Source organism: Electrophorus electricus, chromosome 8 (genome assembly GCF_041902795.1).
Source record: "Electrophorus electricus isolate QZ-2024a chromosome 8, ASM4190279v1, whole genome shotgun sequence".
Lineage (NCBI taxonomy): Eukaryota > Metazoa > Chordata > Actinopteri > Gymnotiformes > Gymnotidae > Electrophorus > Electrophorus electricus.
The window spans coordinates 25,580,001-25,601,490 of NC_137504.1; the positions used below are offsets into that span (position 1 = coordinate 25,580,001).

At 41.6% G+C, this 21,490-nt stretch overlaps 1 protein-coding gene across 1 annotated transcript; it reads left to right on the plus strand.

Moving 5' to 3' along the window:
* Positions 1–12,666: 12,666 nt before the first annotated feature.
* On the plus strand, positions 12,667–14,104 carry LOC113587465 (myosin light polypeptide 6). The gene has a single exon (XM_035527562.2). The coding sequence runs from the start codon at positions 12,775–12,777 to the stop codon at positions 13,399–13,401; it is 627 nt and encodes a 208-aa protein (XP_035383455.1). The 5' UTR covers positions 12,667–12,774; the 3' UTR covers positions 13,402–14,104.
* Positions 14,105–21,490: the final 7,386 nt, after the last annotated feature.

Consider the following 21,490-nt stretch of genomic DNA (forward strand, 5'->3'; position numbering starts at 1 on the left):
CCACACTGGCTGAGAGGAGGACCACGTTGGCTGAGAGGAGGACCACACTGGCTGAGAGGAGGACCACACTGGCTGAGAGGAGGACCATGTTGTCTGAGAGGAGGACCACGCTGGCTGAGAGGTGGACCACGCTGGCTGAGAGGAGGACCACGCTTGCTGAGAGGAGGACCACACTGGCTGAGAGGAGGACCACGCTTGCTGAGAGGAGGACCACGCTGGCTGAGAGGAGGACCACGCTTGCTGAGAGGTGGACCACGCTTGCTGAGAGGTGGACCACACTGGCTGAGAGGTGGACCACGCTTGCTGAGAGGAGGACCATGCTGGCTGAGAGGAGGACCACGCTTGCTGAGAGGAGGACCACGCTGGCTGAGAGGTGGACCACGCTGGCTGAGAGGAGGACCACACTGGCTGAGAGGTGGACCACGCTTGCTGAGAGGAGGACCACGCTGGCTGAGAGGAGGACCACGCTGGCTGAGAGGAGGACCACACATAACAGCTCAAGGCCACTGCTCCTGCATCTGTTTGTCTCTTTGCTGGCCAGGGGCGGCACAAAGATAGAGCCAGGAGCAGCCTCAGAGGAACCTCCTCTAGAGCAATTTGGTACGTTTGCAAAGTCCACAGCCACCTCAATTTGGGCAAAAACATGCTAAGCAGACTACACTGTAACCAAAAGAAAAGTGTAATGTATTCCGTCACTATGTTTTAGGGAAGATGGGGAGAGGTGCATTTCATATATTATTTCCACTCATCACATGAACAAGGAAGACAGAACGAATAAGGAAGTGAGGTATGAAAGTGTGAAAGTGTTCCACATCCAAGCATTGCTGGGATCATTGCCACAGCCTATAAGAGAGATTAGAATAATCTTCCCTCACACACACTTTTGGTGGGGAGGGGTAGTTAAATTGAATTCTTTATATTTTCTTACAGAGGCTAGTGTTCCAGGCTGGACATGTGGATCCTTCTGAAAAGCCCCAAGGCAGTGGGAGGTGTAGTTCCAGCAGGAGGTGTAGTCCCAGCAGTGAACTCCAGCCTGCTGTACGGAGAGCTTGTCCATACCCTCCCCCAACTTGTTTACACATTCGTTTCCCCCCTGATGGATCGGGCACAGCTGTTACCTCCATACATGGTGTTGTGCTGCTCAACAACAACAACAACAACAACAAAAATTAGTCTTAATGTTGAAGGAAGGAACTGAGGAATGTGTTGTTTTTGTAGGGAGCAGCTGCCTTGCCCCTGTGGCTTCCCCTCACTGGGATCACTCTGTTTCCGTGCTGCTAAAAAGCTCAGGGCACGAGCTTGGCCCATTTGGGCTGATCTAGGAACAGGCTTGGCTATTTTATTCCCTCTTCTTTACCATGTGTAATAAACACTCAAATCGTTCACAGAACAACACACAAGGGTAAACAAACCCTCTAAATCACTGGAGGGACTGTCCACAAATAAAGTTTAGGTGGATTCTGTAGGTTTATGCTGACACAATCCATGCAAGTGTGTGTGCATTTGTGTGTGTGTGTGTGTGTGTGTGTGTCTGTGTGTATGTGTTTGTGTATGTGTGAATGTTTGTGTCCTTCCATGTGGGAAGCAAAGATGAACATGTTGTTGAGTGCCAGACATGAATAACAAGAATGCAAATGAATCCATTCTGGGTTGAGGATTAAGCAAACAGGGATTTGTATTACACTTGTGTTTCCTGCTACTGCTGTCAGAGGTCTATGACTAACATATTCTGTCAGGTTATGTTTTAGCATGTCTGTGGTACCAACACATGGTTATAGTATATACACTGACCTCTGTATATACACAGAACCGATCACTCAGAAACTTATGCTAGTTTACGTGTGCTTTCACTATTAACATGATCGCACATTAGGTATACTGTTATTACAAGAATGTCAGAACAGCATAACCCATTATTTCCCCATATGTGAAATTTGTTAAAATACCACACCAGCAAGCCTGTATGAAAATTTAGGTAACATTTTTGGTGGGGGAATAGAGCTTTTATACAAAATACACAGTTTTCAGATTTTTCAAAGGACCTTTTTCAGATGGTCTTTTCCAATCCATTCATCATTTAAACAAACTTCAAATAACACATGCTAAGAATTTTCAATGATACCAGACAAGATGAATACACATGCATATGCCTTTTCGTGAAGTACAGATACTTGCTGATAGTATTTAATTAAAAAAAACAAAAAAAAAAACAAAAACCTTCATGTTAGGTGTCAAAAGCTGAAATTAAATCATCCCTGGATCTGCTCCAAGCTATGACTCTGTCAGTCAGTCAACAAACCAGCCTATTGGAGAGGGAGGAGCCCTGTCAAATCCCCCTGAATCACTGTGGGCTCCTTGGCACGCGTCTATTTGAGAGGCATTTAGTTTATTAGAAAAGTTGGTTACCTTGGGAAATCAGGATCAAAGCAGAAAGAGCAATTAAGCAATACTAGGCTGTAATGAGATTTGATGTGGCTTCTTACTATGATCCACGTTAACCAGCTGCAGCGTGTTGGGCGGCTCAGATGAATACTGATTGATACATTAGTGCCCCTGTAGTCCCAAACACGAATCAATATTGGAAAAAATGCTGGAGGAAAAAATCGCTCGCTTCTGGGGCCAGGCACCATAAATAACAGGATAATGAAGAAAATCAGTTATGAAGTCAGGAATTTTCTAGCAGTGTTTAGCTTGTCTTATTAGGAGAGAAACAAAGTGAGGTCTGGGGTCATCCCTCTATTCACAGCTGTCCCCGTGGACTGGCTGGGACAGAGCAGATCAGGGCCAACATTCCATACTAGAGACATTTGGATTAACCCTTCAATGCAGAGACATATTCCAACTGAAATAGAAATCCAAAAAAATAGAGAGAGAAAAGATAAGAACCTCAAGTAATGGATGCAGGAAGCTTGGTGTTATTCACCTCTGTGGCACTGGAATAGAAAGGTAACATGGGTTCACGGCCACGCTCATGGAGCAGATGTGTGACAGAAACAGCCTGGCCAGGTGGGGGATACCCACCACAGAACTGGACCCTCACACTTCCAGCACAGCCATTGGGATGGCAGGAATAGCATGGAAACTTAGATAATCCCTGCGGTAGATTCCAATCCTGGTCCCATGGAACTGCAACATCATTCGTATTCTTAACAAGGAGAAAAATGGAATGAGGGAGGGGTGGGGCGGGTTCCGAGGATATTAAGAGCCCCCAGAATTCCCTGTGCGTCAATGCCCAGCTATTGTTTTTGAGAAGTAAGAGGACCCAGGCTAGTAGGGGAGGGATCATGATTGTGTGTATGGGGACAGGGGAATATAACACTCCAAGGTATTTATAGAGTGCTAGATCTTCAAACAAGATTGATGGGGAGAGTGAATATGAGTGACACTTTTCAGAAGGATTAAGAGAGCCCTCTCAGTAATGACAGACCAGGATAATGAGCGTATTATGAAATGCTAGCTGTTTAGCGAGTGGAGATGTTTGCCATGGTAGCCATAGCAACATACATGTGAAAGTAGCTACTAAACTTGTTGACATATTGCTGGCAAGGTCCGAAACGGTGAGTAGCAAAGTTATGCAACAATAGCATATTCCCGTGTTAGATCCAGTAGTCTGCAATTTGTCTATGCATTTCTGATCAATAAGAGTAAAATAAAAAACAGCCACGGTGCCACATATGAGGTCATACGCTGAGGAAGTAATTCCTCAAGCATGCAAAGTACTGAACAGAGGTCAATAACATATCGCGGTTTTTTTTTTGAGTGAATCATTACATGCCAAAAGCTTCAGCAAAAAGAAAAACAAAAAGAAAAAATCTCGCTGGTGTGTCCAAACGTTTGACTGGTACTATATATATATATATATATATATATATATATATATATATATATATATACATTCATTCAAGTATGAGTGAAATAAACATTTTTGTTTTATTCTATACACTACTGACAGTTTTTCTCCCAAATTTTAAATTAGAATATTGACATTTAGAGCATTTATTTGCAGAACATGACAACTGGTCAGAATAAAAAGCAAGAAAACAGGTTTTGATGCAAGGAAAACAAGTTTTTAAATAACACAGAACTACTATATCAACTTAGAAAGGGTTCCGGAATCAATATTTGGCAAAATAACTCTGTTTTGGCATACTCTCCTCTAGTCTTTCACACTGCTCATTAAATAACATTTGGTTCAGGTTATCATATAATCAGCACCTCATTAAGTAGAATGCATTGGAGTATTGGAATATGGCCACACACACACACACACACACACACACACACACACACACACACACACACACACACACACACACACACACACACACACACATTTGGAATTCAACATTGGAATGGTATGGCTGCCATACATGTAGAGATGAGATTCAGGAGTGGTCTCCTAAATGTATAAATCATTCAATAACCATTATTGGCTTGACCATATTAATTTACTGTATTGCCATATTCATTTACAGTATATGTATACATCCCTATGAAAATACAAGATCAGGCACTTTCCACCAGTTTTAGCAGATCACACAAAAGTTGCAATTATCAGGAAACCTTGGACAAACTAGATAGAGAAGACAAGAAGGTGTCCGGAATGTCAGGGTCACATATCTCAGTATTCTCTATGCCTCGGGGCCACTAATAACGTAATCTGCTAAAAAATGCTAAGGTTTTTCTTCTTCTAAAAAAATGTATGCCTACTATACACTATACTATATGTGACTACAGTGTCACCTTTAGTGACACTGTGCTTCTTGGCACCTCATTTGCTTAAAGAATGGACCTGTTCGCATCTAATCAAGGTCTTGCTGAAGATAGCTGGCCCACTCATTTGCTTGTGACAGGCTAATAAGCCCTGATTTATCCAGTTTAACCAGGATATTCCTAATTGGACTCTCTCCATGTTGGTGTGTGGAGTGAGGTCTCACACAGAGACTGAGCGCACCAAGCCTCAGAACCCGTACCAGTCAGTATATTTTTTTGTATATTAATGAATATTAGTAGCCTATATGAAATGGAGGAACTGATCATAAACTGTAATGTTGCAATAAAATGTGACAAAAGAAGTAAAATAGCGAGAGGATTACATCTGTGCACATTGTTTGGCTCTACATTTACAGAGAGCAGTGGTGAGACAAAACACGTGACTCAAACATTTCAAAGCCTGAAGGATAAATGCCATTGTAGGAGGTCACACGCGCTACACAGGTGTCCACCAGAAGAACCAACTCTTATAAATCTCACGGTCACAGGAATGTATCTGTCAATCTCAACGGGTGACCTACTACCCCAAGACTTCTCTGCTGAATTCAGCTTTAGAATCCCAGGTCGAATGAAGCTGAACGCAAGAGCACGATCACCGCTATCAGCTTCAGAGATGTTGTAATAGGAAAGCCAAGGCAGGGCGGGGAAGGGAGTGCTCTCAGGAAATGGGTCCGCTTGCCTCGACCGGCAGTGGCTCTTTATCACATCATAAACTGTATTATGTTTTGATTAATTTCAAATTGCTTGTCTTGCTTCAGTAGAGGGTGAAATGCACTTTCCCTTTTATAAATTTTCAATTTCTATTGTTCCATCCAGGAGGAAGGGAAGAGACCAAAAAAGACAGAAAAAAAAAATCAAGACAACATTAGATTGTATAATTAAGAAACCAAAGTATTAATACAGGCAGGAGCTGCCAATTCATCATTCACATGCTTAATTACGTTGTTTATACAGATGTCCATAAAATGGTTCAAGCTGCGTTCACTTGCTCCTTCTGATGAAGGGATATAATTCTTCAATTTCAAGGTAATGAGAAAACTGAGTACAGCGTATGTTCATTTTCTAAAGGTGAACAAGTCAGTATGTGAGAAATGCGACCAACACAGTCTCTTTATTAGAATATTTCAACCGTTGAGCTGTAAAAAAGGATGTAGAGTTTGATACAGTTCTTGCTAAGTGACTGTAAGCTACTAGCAGATTACTGTTAATGATCACGTCTGCGTATAATGTATTTACAAGTTGTGCACATATCTGGATAGATACCGTGACAATGGTGCATACAATCAATTTTCTCTTATCTACATTACAACAAAATTGTGTGGAGTTCATGTTTTGCTCTGAAAAAGCAACTAAACGAATCTAATAATTTTTGCTCAGCAAATAATATTCTCTTCAGAGGTCATTACGTTTTATAGGTTCGATATATTTCAACAAAGCAGTGACTATTTTTAAAGCAAAGTTGTTATGGGAGCTGCATGGAAGATTAAATGAGAAGTGCTGTTGATAGCACATATCTGAGCCAATATAAGCCCCTTTCACCATTCAGTCCATCCTAAAAAATCATGGATTGTGCAATAAAAGGTGATATCCAATGCATTTCGACCAGTTTTTCTTGAGATCTAGGTCTGCTAGTGTTCCTAAACTCTGTTTGCTCTATGTCATGTTGTTTTACTCATATGTAATTAAGAACATAAAAGTAAGTGGATGGCACTGGTCCAACTAATCCCATTAACAAAATAAATTCATATAGATGTAATACAAGTTTGGAATGCAGATCAAGAATGCATAAGTCTGGGAATAAGCAAGTGTGTGATGTATCTGTTTTATTTGGGAAGTTGCAACCTGATTAAGCCTGTAGAAGAAAGTTGTAGGCCGTCTTCAGGAGTGCAATGCTAATAATCAAAGATGACAGAAGCTTATATTACAATGCCAGGTTATTATATTAATAGTAAGTACTATACTACACTGCTGCTATACTAAGTGTCTGGTATTCACTCCAGGATCACACACAACTTTTTGCGTCTACACCCCATATGTCCGAATATTAGCTTCTTTTTCCTTTCATTTTAACTTCCAACCATATATCAGTGTTGGTTAAAAGTGGGTTTTAATGGTTCAAAGATTTACACTGAACTATAACTGTTTACTGAGATCCTGATGCATAGATGGTGTTTTCAGTACCAGCAGTACATGCAGTCGGCGATCAGGATGACGCATGCTGACCCGGTGAAAAGGCTGTGTGAGGACCAGCTGTCAGTTGTCTAGCACTGTACTGACATCAGGTCCAGGGGGGTCTCCTGGGTGCCTGACTCACTCTCTGAGGCCTTCAGAGCAAGGCGATGTGAGCCCGTTGCTCTTTTATTAGATCGCTGGCCTCTTCTGGGCCACAGTGAAAATGTCAGCCGCAACACAAGTCATGTTCGCCTCCACACACCAGCAACCCCCCCCTGCCCAAGCCTGGCCGAGACCCCCAGAGTGCTCAGCTGCTAGCAGCAGGCACTCCGGTCCCTCTGGCTGGCCCCTGGCCCAGCTCGCTGCTTTGGTTCCTTCTTTATCTCTGTGCTTAAGAGCTCACAGCCTGGCTGGACATCTCAGTCAGCCACTGAGAGTGGTGGATACTAGATAGGAAAGTCAATCCCTCTCAAGAGAGACATGGACAGAGAAAGTAAAAAAAAAAAAAGAGCGAGAATGACTGAAGCAGAGAAGGAGAAGGAAAAGCAGGAAAGCAGAAGGCTTCAAAAGCAATCATGAATCAACAAAGTGACACCTGGTTTTGCTTCTCTAAGCAAAGGCTTTTGGGTTAGAACAGCAGGGCTGGGGCCTGGGTCCGGATTTCCCATAAACATCTTACAGACTGTTCATCTATCGTGCTAAAACATGCCCTGTACATGCCCTGCCTACTGGTTAAAAATACACTATATTCTAAAAGAAATATATTACATGTATTCCAACAGAACAGCTATTGTATCTTTTAATGAAAATCACAAATAACAACTGCAAAACTAATTTCATATAATAATGACTTGTTTAGTATTATTTATTTAAATGATGCACCTATTAATATCTTATATGCATCCTCCACCCTCTTTATTAAACAAATTAACATTTCAATTACAAATACCTTATCGGCATACAGTTAGACTCTGCAGTGCATCTGTTGCTCTGTGTAGTTTCTGTTACACATCCTCCAACTCTTTACTAGTAGTCATTTTGTGATCACAGGAGTACAGTTGGTTGGATATTTTTAGGTGGTGACCATTGTCAACCCAGCACTGACACTGGCATGTAAAACCCCAGCAACACTGTGCCTGTTATATATGAGGCCACGTCGGCATCAGTTTTAATGCTGTGCTGAGAGTGGCCTGTTAAGATGACTAGGGTGTTTAGGCTGGCTGTCAAACTCTGTAATTGTTCATCCATAAAATGTCTTTAGAAGATAAGTATAACTAATAAGGGGGTCGGTCTCTAATAAGGCGGATGGTGAGTATATGTATTGTGCTTTAGTATACCTGGATATACAGGTAACTGTCATAATTCTCTGCATCATCATTTGTCTTGTTGTGCTAGGCATTTAGTCTCAGTCTTTAGAGAAGGCTGACCTTGGCACTCATCTCTGACTGAGCTTCCCCCTGTGAGACCCACATACACAAGCAGCAACACGCACACACTCGTGCTCTTGTATCACACACACTGCAATACAATCAAAGTACCACTTGTGTGCACATGCTGGTGCATGCATAACACACACACACACACACACACACACACACACACACACACACACACACATACACACACACACACACACACACACACACACACGCACACGCACACACACACACACACACACACACACACACACACACACACACACACACACACACACACACACTCACACGCACACGCACACGCACACACACACACACACACACTCACACACACACACACACACACACACACACACACGCGCACACACACACACACACACACACACACACACTCACACACACACACACACACACACACACACACACACTCACACACACACACACACACACACACACAATTTCCCTATCCCTCTCTCTTCCTATTTAACAAGCCCAGACAAGCTGTCAGGTGTGTGAAACAGTCTTGCGACTTCTAATCTCAAGACAGAGAACTGAGAACTAGAACGATACATCCTACATTCTCCCCCATCACCAGATTGAGAAGGACCTGCTGGTAAGGTAAGGAAAGCTAAATGGATCATATAATCATATAAGGCAATAATACCGTGGCTGCCTTCGCCATAGATGATGAATTGCATTGTGCGTTAGGACTGAATGCGAACCTAATATATTAAAATGGTAGTATTGTGCAGCCTCGTTCTGTGGGTGCCCCCACTCTTGTAAATGAAATGGACCAGGTTCATTAATTCATCATTCTTCAATTGCAAGAACATTACAGAGAGGACTTTCAAGAGCACACCAAAGAAAGTACCATTAAATGGTCTATGAGAGACTAGCAAATGCATAGATCCCATTACCAAGCCACTTTAATGGTAGTGTAATATGCAGTGAATGCCATAGACCTGGCCTGGGTCACTGAAATCCAACACTCACAGACCTGCAGAACCTTTCCAGTCTACACTGTGTTCACATCTAACCACACAGTAAAGACAGGTCACAGTTGATGAAACAAACAATTAGTTACACTTATGTGGACAGTCCTGTTTCAGTTCACTCTGGTCCAGTGCAGTCCTGTTTCAGTTCACTCTGATCCAGTGCAGTCCTGTTTCAGTTCACTCCTGTATAGCAGTCCTGTTACAGTCCAATCACTGTGCATATGCATTCATACATTTGCCTCATATAGGATAATTAAACTGGGTAAATGTTTGCGGCCAAACATGGTATATCTGGACTGAACCCATACTGCTTTCCTTCCTAACAGCAGCTGTAACAGAACAGTCCAATGTACTATCAGACATAGAATGCATATTTTAAACTACACATTATCCCTGTTATTCAAATGTGTTTTTTAGGAAAAACACAAGACTGACACAAGATAAACGCACCGGATAACCAATACCTAAGAACTGTGGTCCACACTTTAGCCACTGCCTCAGAAACCTCTTAAAGCTGCTTGCAGCATTTACATAGAATGCAGTCTGATGTGGATGGCCTCCCAGCTATGGGGGAAGGGGAGCTGGATTTGAATATAAAAGCAAAAATAAAGCTAACCACAAGTTCTAAAACCTGTGGTCACTCTTCAAATAACTATCTGCCATAGGGCTTCTGTTGTCATGGCAACATACATGAAATCATACATAGGGCAGCATCTTTTCAGAAAGTAATATTGATTGCTTTTCAGTCTTCACTGGTACAGCCATAAATGTCTAATTAAGAGAGGCTACTGAGAGCAAAACAACAAAAAAGGTCTCTTTCAATTCTTTAGCAGTAGCAAAATGTTCATGTCTGAACGGGATGCTAAAAGAGTTTAATTTCATTGGCGCACACCATTGCTTTGCTCTCCATCACGTTTTCCCACTTTCTTTTGTTCACTTCGCACGGTCACGTTTTTGCTCTCGATGGAGCAAGTTGATTATGATTTCTTCCCACCATGTGCGTTTTCCTTGTCATTGAGTGTCACAGTTGATTTGCTCGACTGCACATTGATTAACCTCTCTCCGAGCAGAGGAAAGATTTGTAAGGATACCGAGTGGCTCTCAAAATGCTTCCATTAAGCTCTGTTGACACGTTCCAGCCGCACGCTGAATCATTTCCACATGAACAAAGGGGTATGGGTATCTTTGTCAGCAAATGCATATTTATGAAGCCTTTAAGTTGAAGTGCCCAGCCTGAAGTCTTCCCAATTACGCAGCTGATGAGCTTCTGGGATCCACCAGCTTCCACCAAGTTGTTTATTTATAATAATTTATTTATGGTAACATATGCCACTTATGTGGAAGGACTGAGTGTGAGACAGTCTACTGGCTATAGGTTTGGCTTATAAGAATATATTCCTTATATACTTTTTGATCACACACTGTCTCAGGATTTGATAGCATGCTGATTACCTGACAAACAGATCCAATTTGTGGATTATTTGACAAACAGCCCCAAAGGGTGGATCACCTGCTAAACAAATCCAAGGAGTGGATTACCTCACAAACAGTCCCAATGGGTGGATTACCTGACAAACAGGTCCAAGTAGCTGATCCAGAAACTGTACCATTGTAACATGTTTTAAAACAATCCAATCACAGTCCAAGACCTTGGAAACAGCCTGGTACATTTGTATGTGTGCATTTAGTCTGGCCTTGTAAAGGACTTTTTCATTTACTTTTGTATCACTCAATTGCTTGTTAACATTACATGGGTAAAGTCCATTCAAAAGCAGCAATAAATTCTGGATTATAAGATTTAAAATGGATCTTCTCGTCCTTTCCACAGGAAATCACAGCATTTCTTTCGCCATGGTTCCTTCCTTTCTACATCTTATGAAAAAAAAAAAGTATCGCTTTCTTTTGTCTGGGGATTAGTGAGCTCCTATTTTTGCCATGTCATTATTTTATTTTACGTTTTATGATCACGCACAGGCTTGGTTTATCAAACTGCCACCATCTGTGCCAGCACACCAGCTCCTACCCATGCAGAGGCTGGCTAGCCCCTCTGAAATGAACAGGTAGGCTAAGCCACAGTACTACCCTTGCATATTTTAAACCTTGAAGGCTGCTATGGTGGTGATGTGAGCCCTACTTCTGATGTGCCTTCTTTTCATGATGCACAACACACACTGAAAGACCAGCCCTCTTTTTATGTTAAGTGTGATTTTTTTTCTTGCCTCTTTTTTTTGTTCTCTCCCCAGTTCAGACAGAACAAGTGGGGAAAATGAAGTGGTTCATTGCCCAAATTAAAACAGACCCAACTGAGACAACGCAGCCAATTACAATACAGTATATGCTCAGTTGTGGCAGTCTGTCTGACTGTATTGGTAAAGCATGCTGAAAAAACTGTTTGAAGCAGGTCTTCTAATGTATACCTCCAGCAATACTGGAGCCCATCAGCATAGGATCCTTTACCATTCTTTGTAAATGTAAGAAGCCAGCCTGAAGAGAGGGTCTGCATTTGGACAGGTGTTGGAGCTGAAATAGCTTTAGCATGGAAAAGGCCACCTGTTCTGACCCTGAAACTCAATGTTTATAATCCTGCTATATTCATCTCCGCAGCCGGCATTCAGTGGCAAAGATAAGTGCATAGAGGAAACTTACGTCAGCATAGCTTGGAGTGAAATCATCAAAAGTGTTACTGAGACGTTATTTTTCAAGTGTATGCAGGTAAGTTGGAAAAAAAAAAACAACAACAAAACAAATCTACTGAGAAAAAGAGAATTTGGCAAGCTTGTCACAATTTCCACAAACCACAACTTTGCCTTAGGCCAATTCATAACGAATGCATCACTCAATTTCCATACGACTGTTGGAAAAGCAGTTTCCCAGTAACGTTATTTTGAAACTAAATTAAATGGCTTTATTGTGACTGCCTTTCTTTCCTCCATTTTGACACATGATGAGTTAAGTCTTCTATGTGTGAGACCAAAGGAATAAAACCCTGAAATAAACTGCCATTTTATGCAAAAAAAAAAATATTTTAGCAAGAAAATAAAGCAAATTGCTTATAGGTGAGGCCATTGTATTATATTAGCCTACCAGACTTTGGTCTAGCAGCTGCAGTTTGGGAGGCCCTTTGTAAACTATCCACGATGACAGCTGAGAACAATAGCTCATTGTTGGCGCAGTGTCCAGCCAGGTCTATTTTGGATTTTTTCCTTTTATAGTGTGCCATAGGGCAGTCTAGGGTGCCTGAACTCTCCCCCCTGGGGTGAGATGATATAAAAGCTTCGGCAGGCAATCTCTGCCTCTGTGTGCTCTGATCCTCCTCCACCTGACTGACCCACCTCGCTGTTTGTGATCTCGTCACACAAACTCAGCCTTAATCAAGGCGGCTTTGCTCAGCTACACCCATGGCCCCCAAGAAAGTGGAAGCCAAGAAGCCGGAGCCCAAGAAGCCCGAGCCTAAGAAAGAAGCCCCTGCTGCAGCTGCCGCCAAGCCAGCTGCTCCCGCCAAGCCGGCGCCGCCCGTGGAGCCCGAGCTACCCAAGGAGCCCGAGTTTGACCCAAAGAGCATCACCCTGGAATACACGGCCGACCAGATCGAGGAGTTCAGGGAGGCATTCCAGCTGTTTGACCGCACGCCCAAGAATGAGATGAAGATCACATACGCACAGTGTGGGGACGTGATGAGGGCCCTGGGGCAGAACCCCACCAACGCGGATGTGCTGAAGGTGCTGGGCAAGCCCCGGCCAGAGGACATGAATACGAAGATGGTGGACTTTGAGACCTTTCTGCCTATGCTCCAGCACATCTCACGATCCAAGGACAAGGGCACCTTCGAGGACTTTGTGGAGGGGCTGCGAGTCTTTGACAAGGAGGGCAATGGAACCATCATGGGGGCAGAGCTGCGGCATGTCCTGGCCACACTCGGAGAGAGGATGACTGAGGATGAAGTTGATCGGCTAATGGCGGGACAGGAGGATGCCAATGGATGCATCAATTATTCTTCTTTCATCAAGCATATCTTGTCTGGCTGAGTTGGACATATTGCAACCAATGGAACAGCCAAGTAGAGAATCACTTTTAAGCCACTCTTAAAGGATGTAGAAGGGATAAATCAGTGAAATGAACTTTTCTTTAGATAGTATTCATCTTAAATTTAATATGTTTATCATTTACACTTGTAGTTCCCTTCAGCCAAGCTTATAGGCATATGCTGAAATGTGAGCCCATTAGATGACGGTACAGAGTAAAGAAAAAATCTAGCAATTTGATTTGTTCTAAACAGACAGTTACTAAGGGCAGTTTTTTGACTGCAGTCTTGTGCACATGTGTTGTAGATATTGCCCTTATTTAAATATACATATTAAAATCATATGAAGTTGTGCAAGTATTCAAACATAAATGAGATTAATAATATAATGGCCGTTTATCAAGGAAGAGAAAATTTGCCAATAGTTGACATGGACATGTAGACTAAAATATTTTGCTGTGTATCTAATGCACTAAGAGAGAACCAGACACTGAAATTCTAATTGCTAAAATGCTGGGTTTTTATTATTATTATTTTTTTTTTTGTAGATGCAGATGACTACTATGCAACTGGATTGGCAAAAATATCAGTTCTGATCTGAAACACACAGGTCTTTGAATTGCTCTTTAAATTGCAAAGATTTATCTTCCACTCTGTATTTGCTGAATCTTAAAATGAACCTGAAGTGGAACCTGTGTACACTTTGATACAGAGAGAATGGTGATTCATGCAACTATACATTGACCATACACTTAAAACAAATGAACGAACAAACACAATCATGCTAGTCATACAAGTATTTATATTTAGAAAATGGTTTGGACAAATCTTTATGCTAAAAAAAAGCCATTAGAGTCCCTCTAACTTGAAATGCTCTCTATTTTTTTTAAATTCTGGTCTCAGATGCTGCTCATTGAGGCATGACTAGGTAGGGAGACTGACATCAAACATAACTCAGACCAGTCTCACAGCAGCCTCAAATATATTTCTACACCCATAAAGCAGTGACCTTTACCATGGCAGCCCAGCATGCACGACTGAAACCCAGAGAGCTGGTGGAGAGACCTCGGTATTTTGCTTTGATGCAATTTACAGGGGCCCCTCCGTTCAGAGGCCTGGCAGAGGGGCTATGGCTGCCATGAGCCCATGCATCAATAGGAATGTGAGCCATGTAATCTCAGCTGAGAGTAGCCAGAGAAGCAGGGCATGGTGTTAGGAGTGGACAGGAGAGACAGAGATAGAGGGATGGAGAGAGAGACAGATAGAGAGAGAGAGAGTAGGAGGGGAAAGTACTGATCTCAACTCACCTTCCCTACCTACTGCTTGTCATCAGGCAGACAGCTGCCCCTGGGTCCATCCTCCATGATCCCTGATGTCAGGTGGACACTTGGCTTAGCCTCTGTGCACTGGGCCTTAAACATAAATTTCGCTTTCTCACACATGAGCCCTGCCATGGGGGGAGCTAACCATGAGTCATGGGACTGGTTACCTGAGAGGAACAGCCAAGCTTAGGTAAAATAGACAGGGAGGAACCTTTGTCCATATTTAATTGATAGTTCTGAAAACCACATCCACACACTGAAGTCCAGTATACACAGGAGATGAAGTGATAGCAAAATCTGGTATTGAAACAGCACAGCTTTTCTACAGGTCATTGATGAATGGCGTTCAGCTACAGCACAACAGCACTGGTGCATGTTGTCATCACTGTCAGTTACGTCTGAGATCACTGTTGACTTCATTGGCAAGGGAACTGCAAAACCTTCAGATAAATAGAATGTGAAAAAATAAAACACCTTTAAAAAGTAATACTTTTAGCCTTACTGGTTTGTATAATTGTATTTCAAGCAAGGGAAAAGCTGGTATTGTTCTCTAGCCAAAAAGCCACACAATCCTTAAGCATTTAACACAGCAGATCCTTTGACAATCAAATGCAATTATAATTGAGCTCTCCAAGGGAAATTTGTCATTATGCTTTGAGAGAAACTTCTTGTAGTTTTACAGTTGTAATAACTTTGGCAAGAGTGTTTCTAAATAGACGTTTATTGCTTTAGAAATATATAAAATATTGTTTGTTTCCATGGAAACTGTGCAGTGGTAAGCAGATTGTGCTATATCTTTGGTATCTAGAAATTTGCCTGAATCAAAATTGAGAGCCATTCTTCATTTCATGTTGTGCAGGGTAGTGATTTCTGACTCTGGAGCTCTAGCGATCTGCACAGTTGAGCTCCAACACAGCTGGGTCTGATACTCAGATATCAGTGAAAGCACTTGATGAACTGGATTGGGGTGGGTTGGGGGGGTTACATTTAAGATGGAGATAAACTCTGACGGGCATGGGAGCTCCAGGGCTGGTGTTTGGCACCTCAGACATAGAGTGTGAATTTTACGCACATGAAAGGCTTGTTTTGTGGGCTTTCAAGAAAATTCACTTTCTGAAGTGATGTTGACCCTTGAACCCTTGCTGGCACTACCCATCTCCGTATCTGATACAGCTAAAGGAACTATTCACAGCAAAATAAAGGTCAGCAAATTTGTGCCATTAAACATGCACCTAAAGCCTTCAATCAAGATGCTCAGAATGATAACTTGATTCACATGGAAGAAAACAACCACTAATAACCCCAGAAATGTCAGCTTTTCCTTCCACAATACTACTGGACTGTGAGCACCCTGCAGCCATATTGCAGACAATCTCTTGATTGTATTCTTCACCACATGCAGCAAGTCCTGTCCTGCAATTTTAGGAACAGCAGAAATATCGCCTCACTCTCTCGGTGAATCCCTTTCCCTGGGGCTTCAGATTGTGCCAGACTGTTTTAGATGACAGTGGCCTATGACAATATTATCTGGCAGGCCTGGTCAGCTTTGACCATGAGCACAAACTGCACAGAGTCGATAGGTAGCAAACTCTGGCCTTCAGCTTTCTGATGAATGTGCACATTGCGGGGCATGGCGCAATTGTCCTGATACTATCACAGGGAAAGGAACGAAGGTGTGCTGATGCGTGGGTAGCTGGGATATGGCAGGGAGGAAGTGACCTCACGCTGATGCTGTCTCTGTGAGCTCCTGGAGGCATTTGACGTGGGGTAATGAGGTCAGTTTCATTGAGATGCACTGTTGTCATGATCGTGCATGGTGCTTTTTAAAGTTTTATCTTTTTCTTATATCTTGATTCAGATTATACCGATTATACTTATCTTGATTCAAATTATACTGAATAAAATATCTACTGATCAAACAGCTGTAGCTTATCTTTTAATAATTTACTCTTTTTGTCACAAGGTGTCAGAGTCAATAATTTGACATGCAATTATTGGACTGTCATGCCATGACGATGATGATTCATGCCACAGTTTATAAGAAGCTTACATAGAACTGCTGCAGAAGGGATACAATTCTTGTGCATTTACTGAAAGCACTTTTAGTTCTTGCAAGAAATGTACAGTTTCCAAGAAACCGAGGAACTATTCCAAGGTAATAGGCAGAAATTAGACCTCGTACATGGACTTCTGCACACACTGAACCACTGTCAAACAGGAATAATATATTTAATATTACAATATGAACTCATTATTATCTATGGTTATTGACAACTGTTGAATTTGTTCTCATGCTGCACACTTCATCTTTTGACCTTCACTATCACTTGATCCTGGATGTAGCTATATTTAATTATTAAATTATTTGTGCTGTGAGAATTTTTTTGTGTGTGTGCGCTGAGTCAGAATTTTTCTTTGTTCAGTTCAACAAGTAACTTTGTTGTTCAATTAGTTTATTTTAAATATTTGTTTAAACAAACACATGAGTAGACAAAATTAGAAAATTGCAACTACTTACAAAAGACAATCCAGCAATAGCCTAAAAATCAATGGCGACACGTTGTTAATGTGAGACCTCCGCTGACATTTTGCGATCTGCAGTCCGTTACATATTTGTCTCAGTGTTTCAAGGCAGTACTTGCCTTTACACTCTCTTTACCATCACTTTTCCACGTCATGGTAGTAAGCTTTTGCTTTGGTAATTTTATTCCTACTTCAGTTAGACATGGAGAAATTGCATATTTTTCAAGATGTCATGTATTGATTAGTGGTTTACATACTATGCCTCTATAGTGAATATAGCTATTTTGATTAGCCATGGCAAATAAAGGAAGACTTACATGTTCAACTCTGACAAATGAGAAATACAAGAGCAATAAATACAAGATGTGATATTAAACATGAGACATTCTATATTTCATGTTTAACATCATTTGTAAGATCAGAATCAATTTTGCAATGAAACATCTGAGTGAAGCATTTTAGACCTTAAGCACTTTCTCATTTCTTGTGAGAAACAAACAGTGACATGCAATATGTCTTTCTAAACTATGTGTCCTGCACCTCAGGTCAGTCCTCAATGATTTACCTACCAAAGCACTTCTGAAAGTGTATTCAACAAGTAGACTCTTGGTAGAGAGAAAAGACTAGATAATCGTAAATATAAGATTTACAATTTTTGTAACTTTAATAAATGGTTTTTTAGCTTCAGAATCATAGAGCAAAGTTAATGGTATGTGTCCAATCAAGAGCAATGATAATAAAATGTGTCCAATAATAATGGTATCTGTCCAATCAGATGAAATCTTCAATGGGCCTGAGGCAGTTTTTTTTTGTCTTTTTTTGTTTTTTGGAAAAAGAGAGAGAGAGAGAGAGAGAGAGGGAGAGATTTGTGTTAGAGGTAAGGTAGTTAAACTTTACAAGAGTCTGCAGACAACATGCTCATGTGCACGTATATATCAAGATATCACCTCAACCCAGAAATAACATTTCACAAGTTTTTCCCTCAAAACTCTTATTAAAAAGTTATTTTTAATTCTAATATGATTTAATGAAAAAATAGCAATTAGTGAGCCAGAATATAATAAATATAAAGCATAAAAAATTAATTACCTTTAAAAAAAGAGTCAAAGGGAGATGCTGAGTTTGTGGAGGTTTCAGTAGGCTGATGAGGCTGTGTGTGCTGGATGCTAAAATGCCAGCTTCCTGTGAGCCACGAGGAAACTCTGTTCCTGAAACGAGTCACAGCCATGGAAGTATGCTAGAGCTGAAGACATCTCACCATGCATACCCCCTCGACTCAAGCTTAAAATGTGAGAGAGAAGTTTTGGGAAAGAGTCAGAGACACTGACAGACATAACAAGAGAGATACACAGAGAGACAGCAAGGAATGTTAAAAAGATGGCAAGAAAGAAAAGAAACTGAGATAATAATTTTTCTATTTACAAAATGAATATCTTATCAGGCCACTAAAAAGAATTGAAATTGCTGTGATGGACTTCAACCACAACAGCAGTTCTTCATGGAGTACGGCAGATGGGCAGACTGAGCCAGGGGACATGAGAGGTCTGGTGGGCCAGATCTTGTGCAACAAGCACATGACGTCCTCCTAAACGAGCCAACAATGTGGATGTTTGTCTTTTTTTCCCCAACTAAAAGACTTCACTATAACTTTCCACTAGTAGAATTTCAATATTAAATAAAAACAAACTTTCTGTCACACAGCTTCAGCTAGACAATTCTGTCACCTCAACCAGGCTCTGAATTCATTGTTTCTGTATTCCTTCTCTCGTCGCATTGCATGGACATAAATGATCACACTGGTATAAAAATATTGTTTTAATGAAGCGATTTTTCTGGCATGTCCCCACTTTTCTGGCATGTCCCCTACACCGAGCATGTCATCTGCAACATAAGCCAGAACAGTCCGAGACCCAAAGGGTGAAGCAAAAAAAGTTGATTTAATTTCCCAGCTGGAGAGGAAGCGGAGGGAAATAGCCTCATTGGTCTATGGCAGAGAGCAATGCAGTCTGACCCAGTGGATTCAGTTAAAGCTGGAAGCTAAATTAATTGGCACTCTCAGAGGCACTGAGCAAGTGGCATCATCACCTCATGCCTAGCACTGCACAGGGGGCAGGACATTCTTAGCAGTCGCTGACAGGAAGGAACTGTGAATATATAGGTATGTTCAGTAAAGGAGAGGCATTGCCATCTCAGACAACAGCAAACAGTTATGTACGCTGTATGGATGAGGATAGAAGTTTTTGACATTTCATTTCTGAATAAGTAGGGTGCAACTTTAATGGGAATTCAATGTCATTTATATCAAGGTGATGTAGTGGGGGTTTTCCTCCGCAAAGATGGGGGGGGGGGTGCGTACATTTAGCCTTGTCTAACTGAACTGTAAGCTTATTTTTACTTATTGATTTTGAGGTATATTGTTAAGTATCTACTATGAATGATTCAGTAACAATACTAATATGAAAGGCAGGTAATTCTAGGAGTGATAAATGCAATTCTGGGTCTACGGGTGGGTCCTTGGGATGTAAAGGTTAACTATCCTCAAACTTTTCAAAGGTCTGTAGATTCAGTGTGGAACAATCAGCCTGTCATATTTTTCTCTGTGCACTTTCTGCTTGGACCAATCAGCACTGTCTGATGAACAATAGAGCTTTTGTTGATACAATAAAAATCCACAAAGATGGGTATGGAATTGAGAAACAAGTGCAGGAGGTCATACGTTTCTCAGAAGAATTTTGTCTATTGCTCACTACCAACAATTGGCACAAACAGAAGAGGTGCTGGACTCAGAAAAAGCAGGGCAGAGCAATGTCAAAGCTCATGCATCAGAACATTAAACCCTGTAATTAGAAGCCATTGATTAAGATAGAGTACAACTGTTCCTGCAGACCTATCACTAATTCTCATGGGTTACAATCGTGAATTATTGCTTTCAAGGGGCAATTAACCACACTCCTGAATCCCTGGGTACCAGCACACAGAGGTTTAGTGCCTGGCTTTTATTTCAGACCTCTCACAGATCCCTGCTGAAGCTTTGGATTGCTTCGGTCTATGTGAATTGGAAATGTCCTGCTGGCCCCGGTCTCTGGTCAGATCCTCAGGCTGTGCTGATGTTGATGCTGTTTGTCTAATGATTTCCCCCCACCAACTCAGAATGGCAGTTCTTTGCAGCGTCTTGCTGTTTAACACTGCACCACTTGCAGTGTGCTTAATAGGCCCCTGATCTATGCTCTATTTGAATTCTATGTAGATTCTAACCTGATAGATATTCTTTGAGAGTGCATCTGCCAGTATATTGCAAACAAGAATTGATGCCATTCAAGCCCTGGCAAATTTAATTTCTGAATTTAAAAAACATGCTAGCCATTGTACTTAAAGAAACAAAAATCACAAAGAGGTTCACAAAGCTAACAAACTAAACAGAGCCTGATACTGCATTCAAATGAAGATGTGACCACCTTTTGACACAAGGGCCTTTGGTTGCTCCTGGCAACACAGTCCGCATCTTGATCCTTGCTTAATTTTTTTCCAAAATAACAAACGGATCCCCACATTTTCCAGCATAGCTAACAAATCTTGTGGTTTTGAAGCGCTCCAGAGATGTTTTACTGCTGTGCTGAAGCTTCTCACATGGGCCAGGCTGTCAAGATAAGACTTTCTGTTCATTCTCCCTCTCTCTCTCTCTTCTGGTTCCACCTCTCTGTCAGTGGATGTAATTTTACTTGCCATTATCCTGAAGTCAGCAGGAGCTGTCAGGCAGCAGTGGTCATGAGCAGAGTGATAACTGCCCGTGTTTGCTTTTGCTGCAACTCCCACAAAACACCAAGCACATTACCTTCCCTGCTTTCTAGCTACACCGAGAAATGTCAGATCCGCTGCCTGATAATCGCGTTACAGTACAGAACCTCCTGACAGGCAGGAAACACAATCTTTCATAGCTTTTATTAACTAATGGGATGTTAAGGCCACATTCACTTATTACATCTCTGCCACAAAAGCAATTTGTTCACATCTTCTGAACTTTCTGGTGCATCTGTTTTCTATTTCAAGATGTCATATTTTGCCACACCTCTGTCTCTTGCTGGTAGCACGTGGCTAATTAATGGAAAGTTTCACACATCTGCCAAGCCTGCACATCCAGATGCCTTCTTGAGGATTCGATCAGGAAATATTTATAACCTGCTGTGCCAGAGCACACTGGAAAATTAAGGCAATTCCTCTGGCATCCATGTAAAAACAGATGCTAGATCA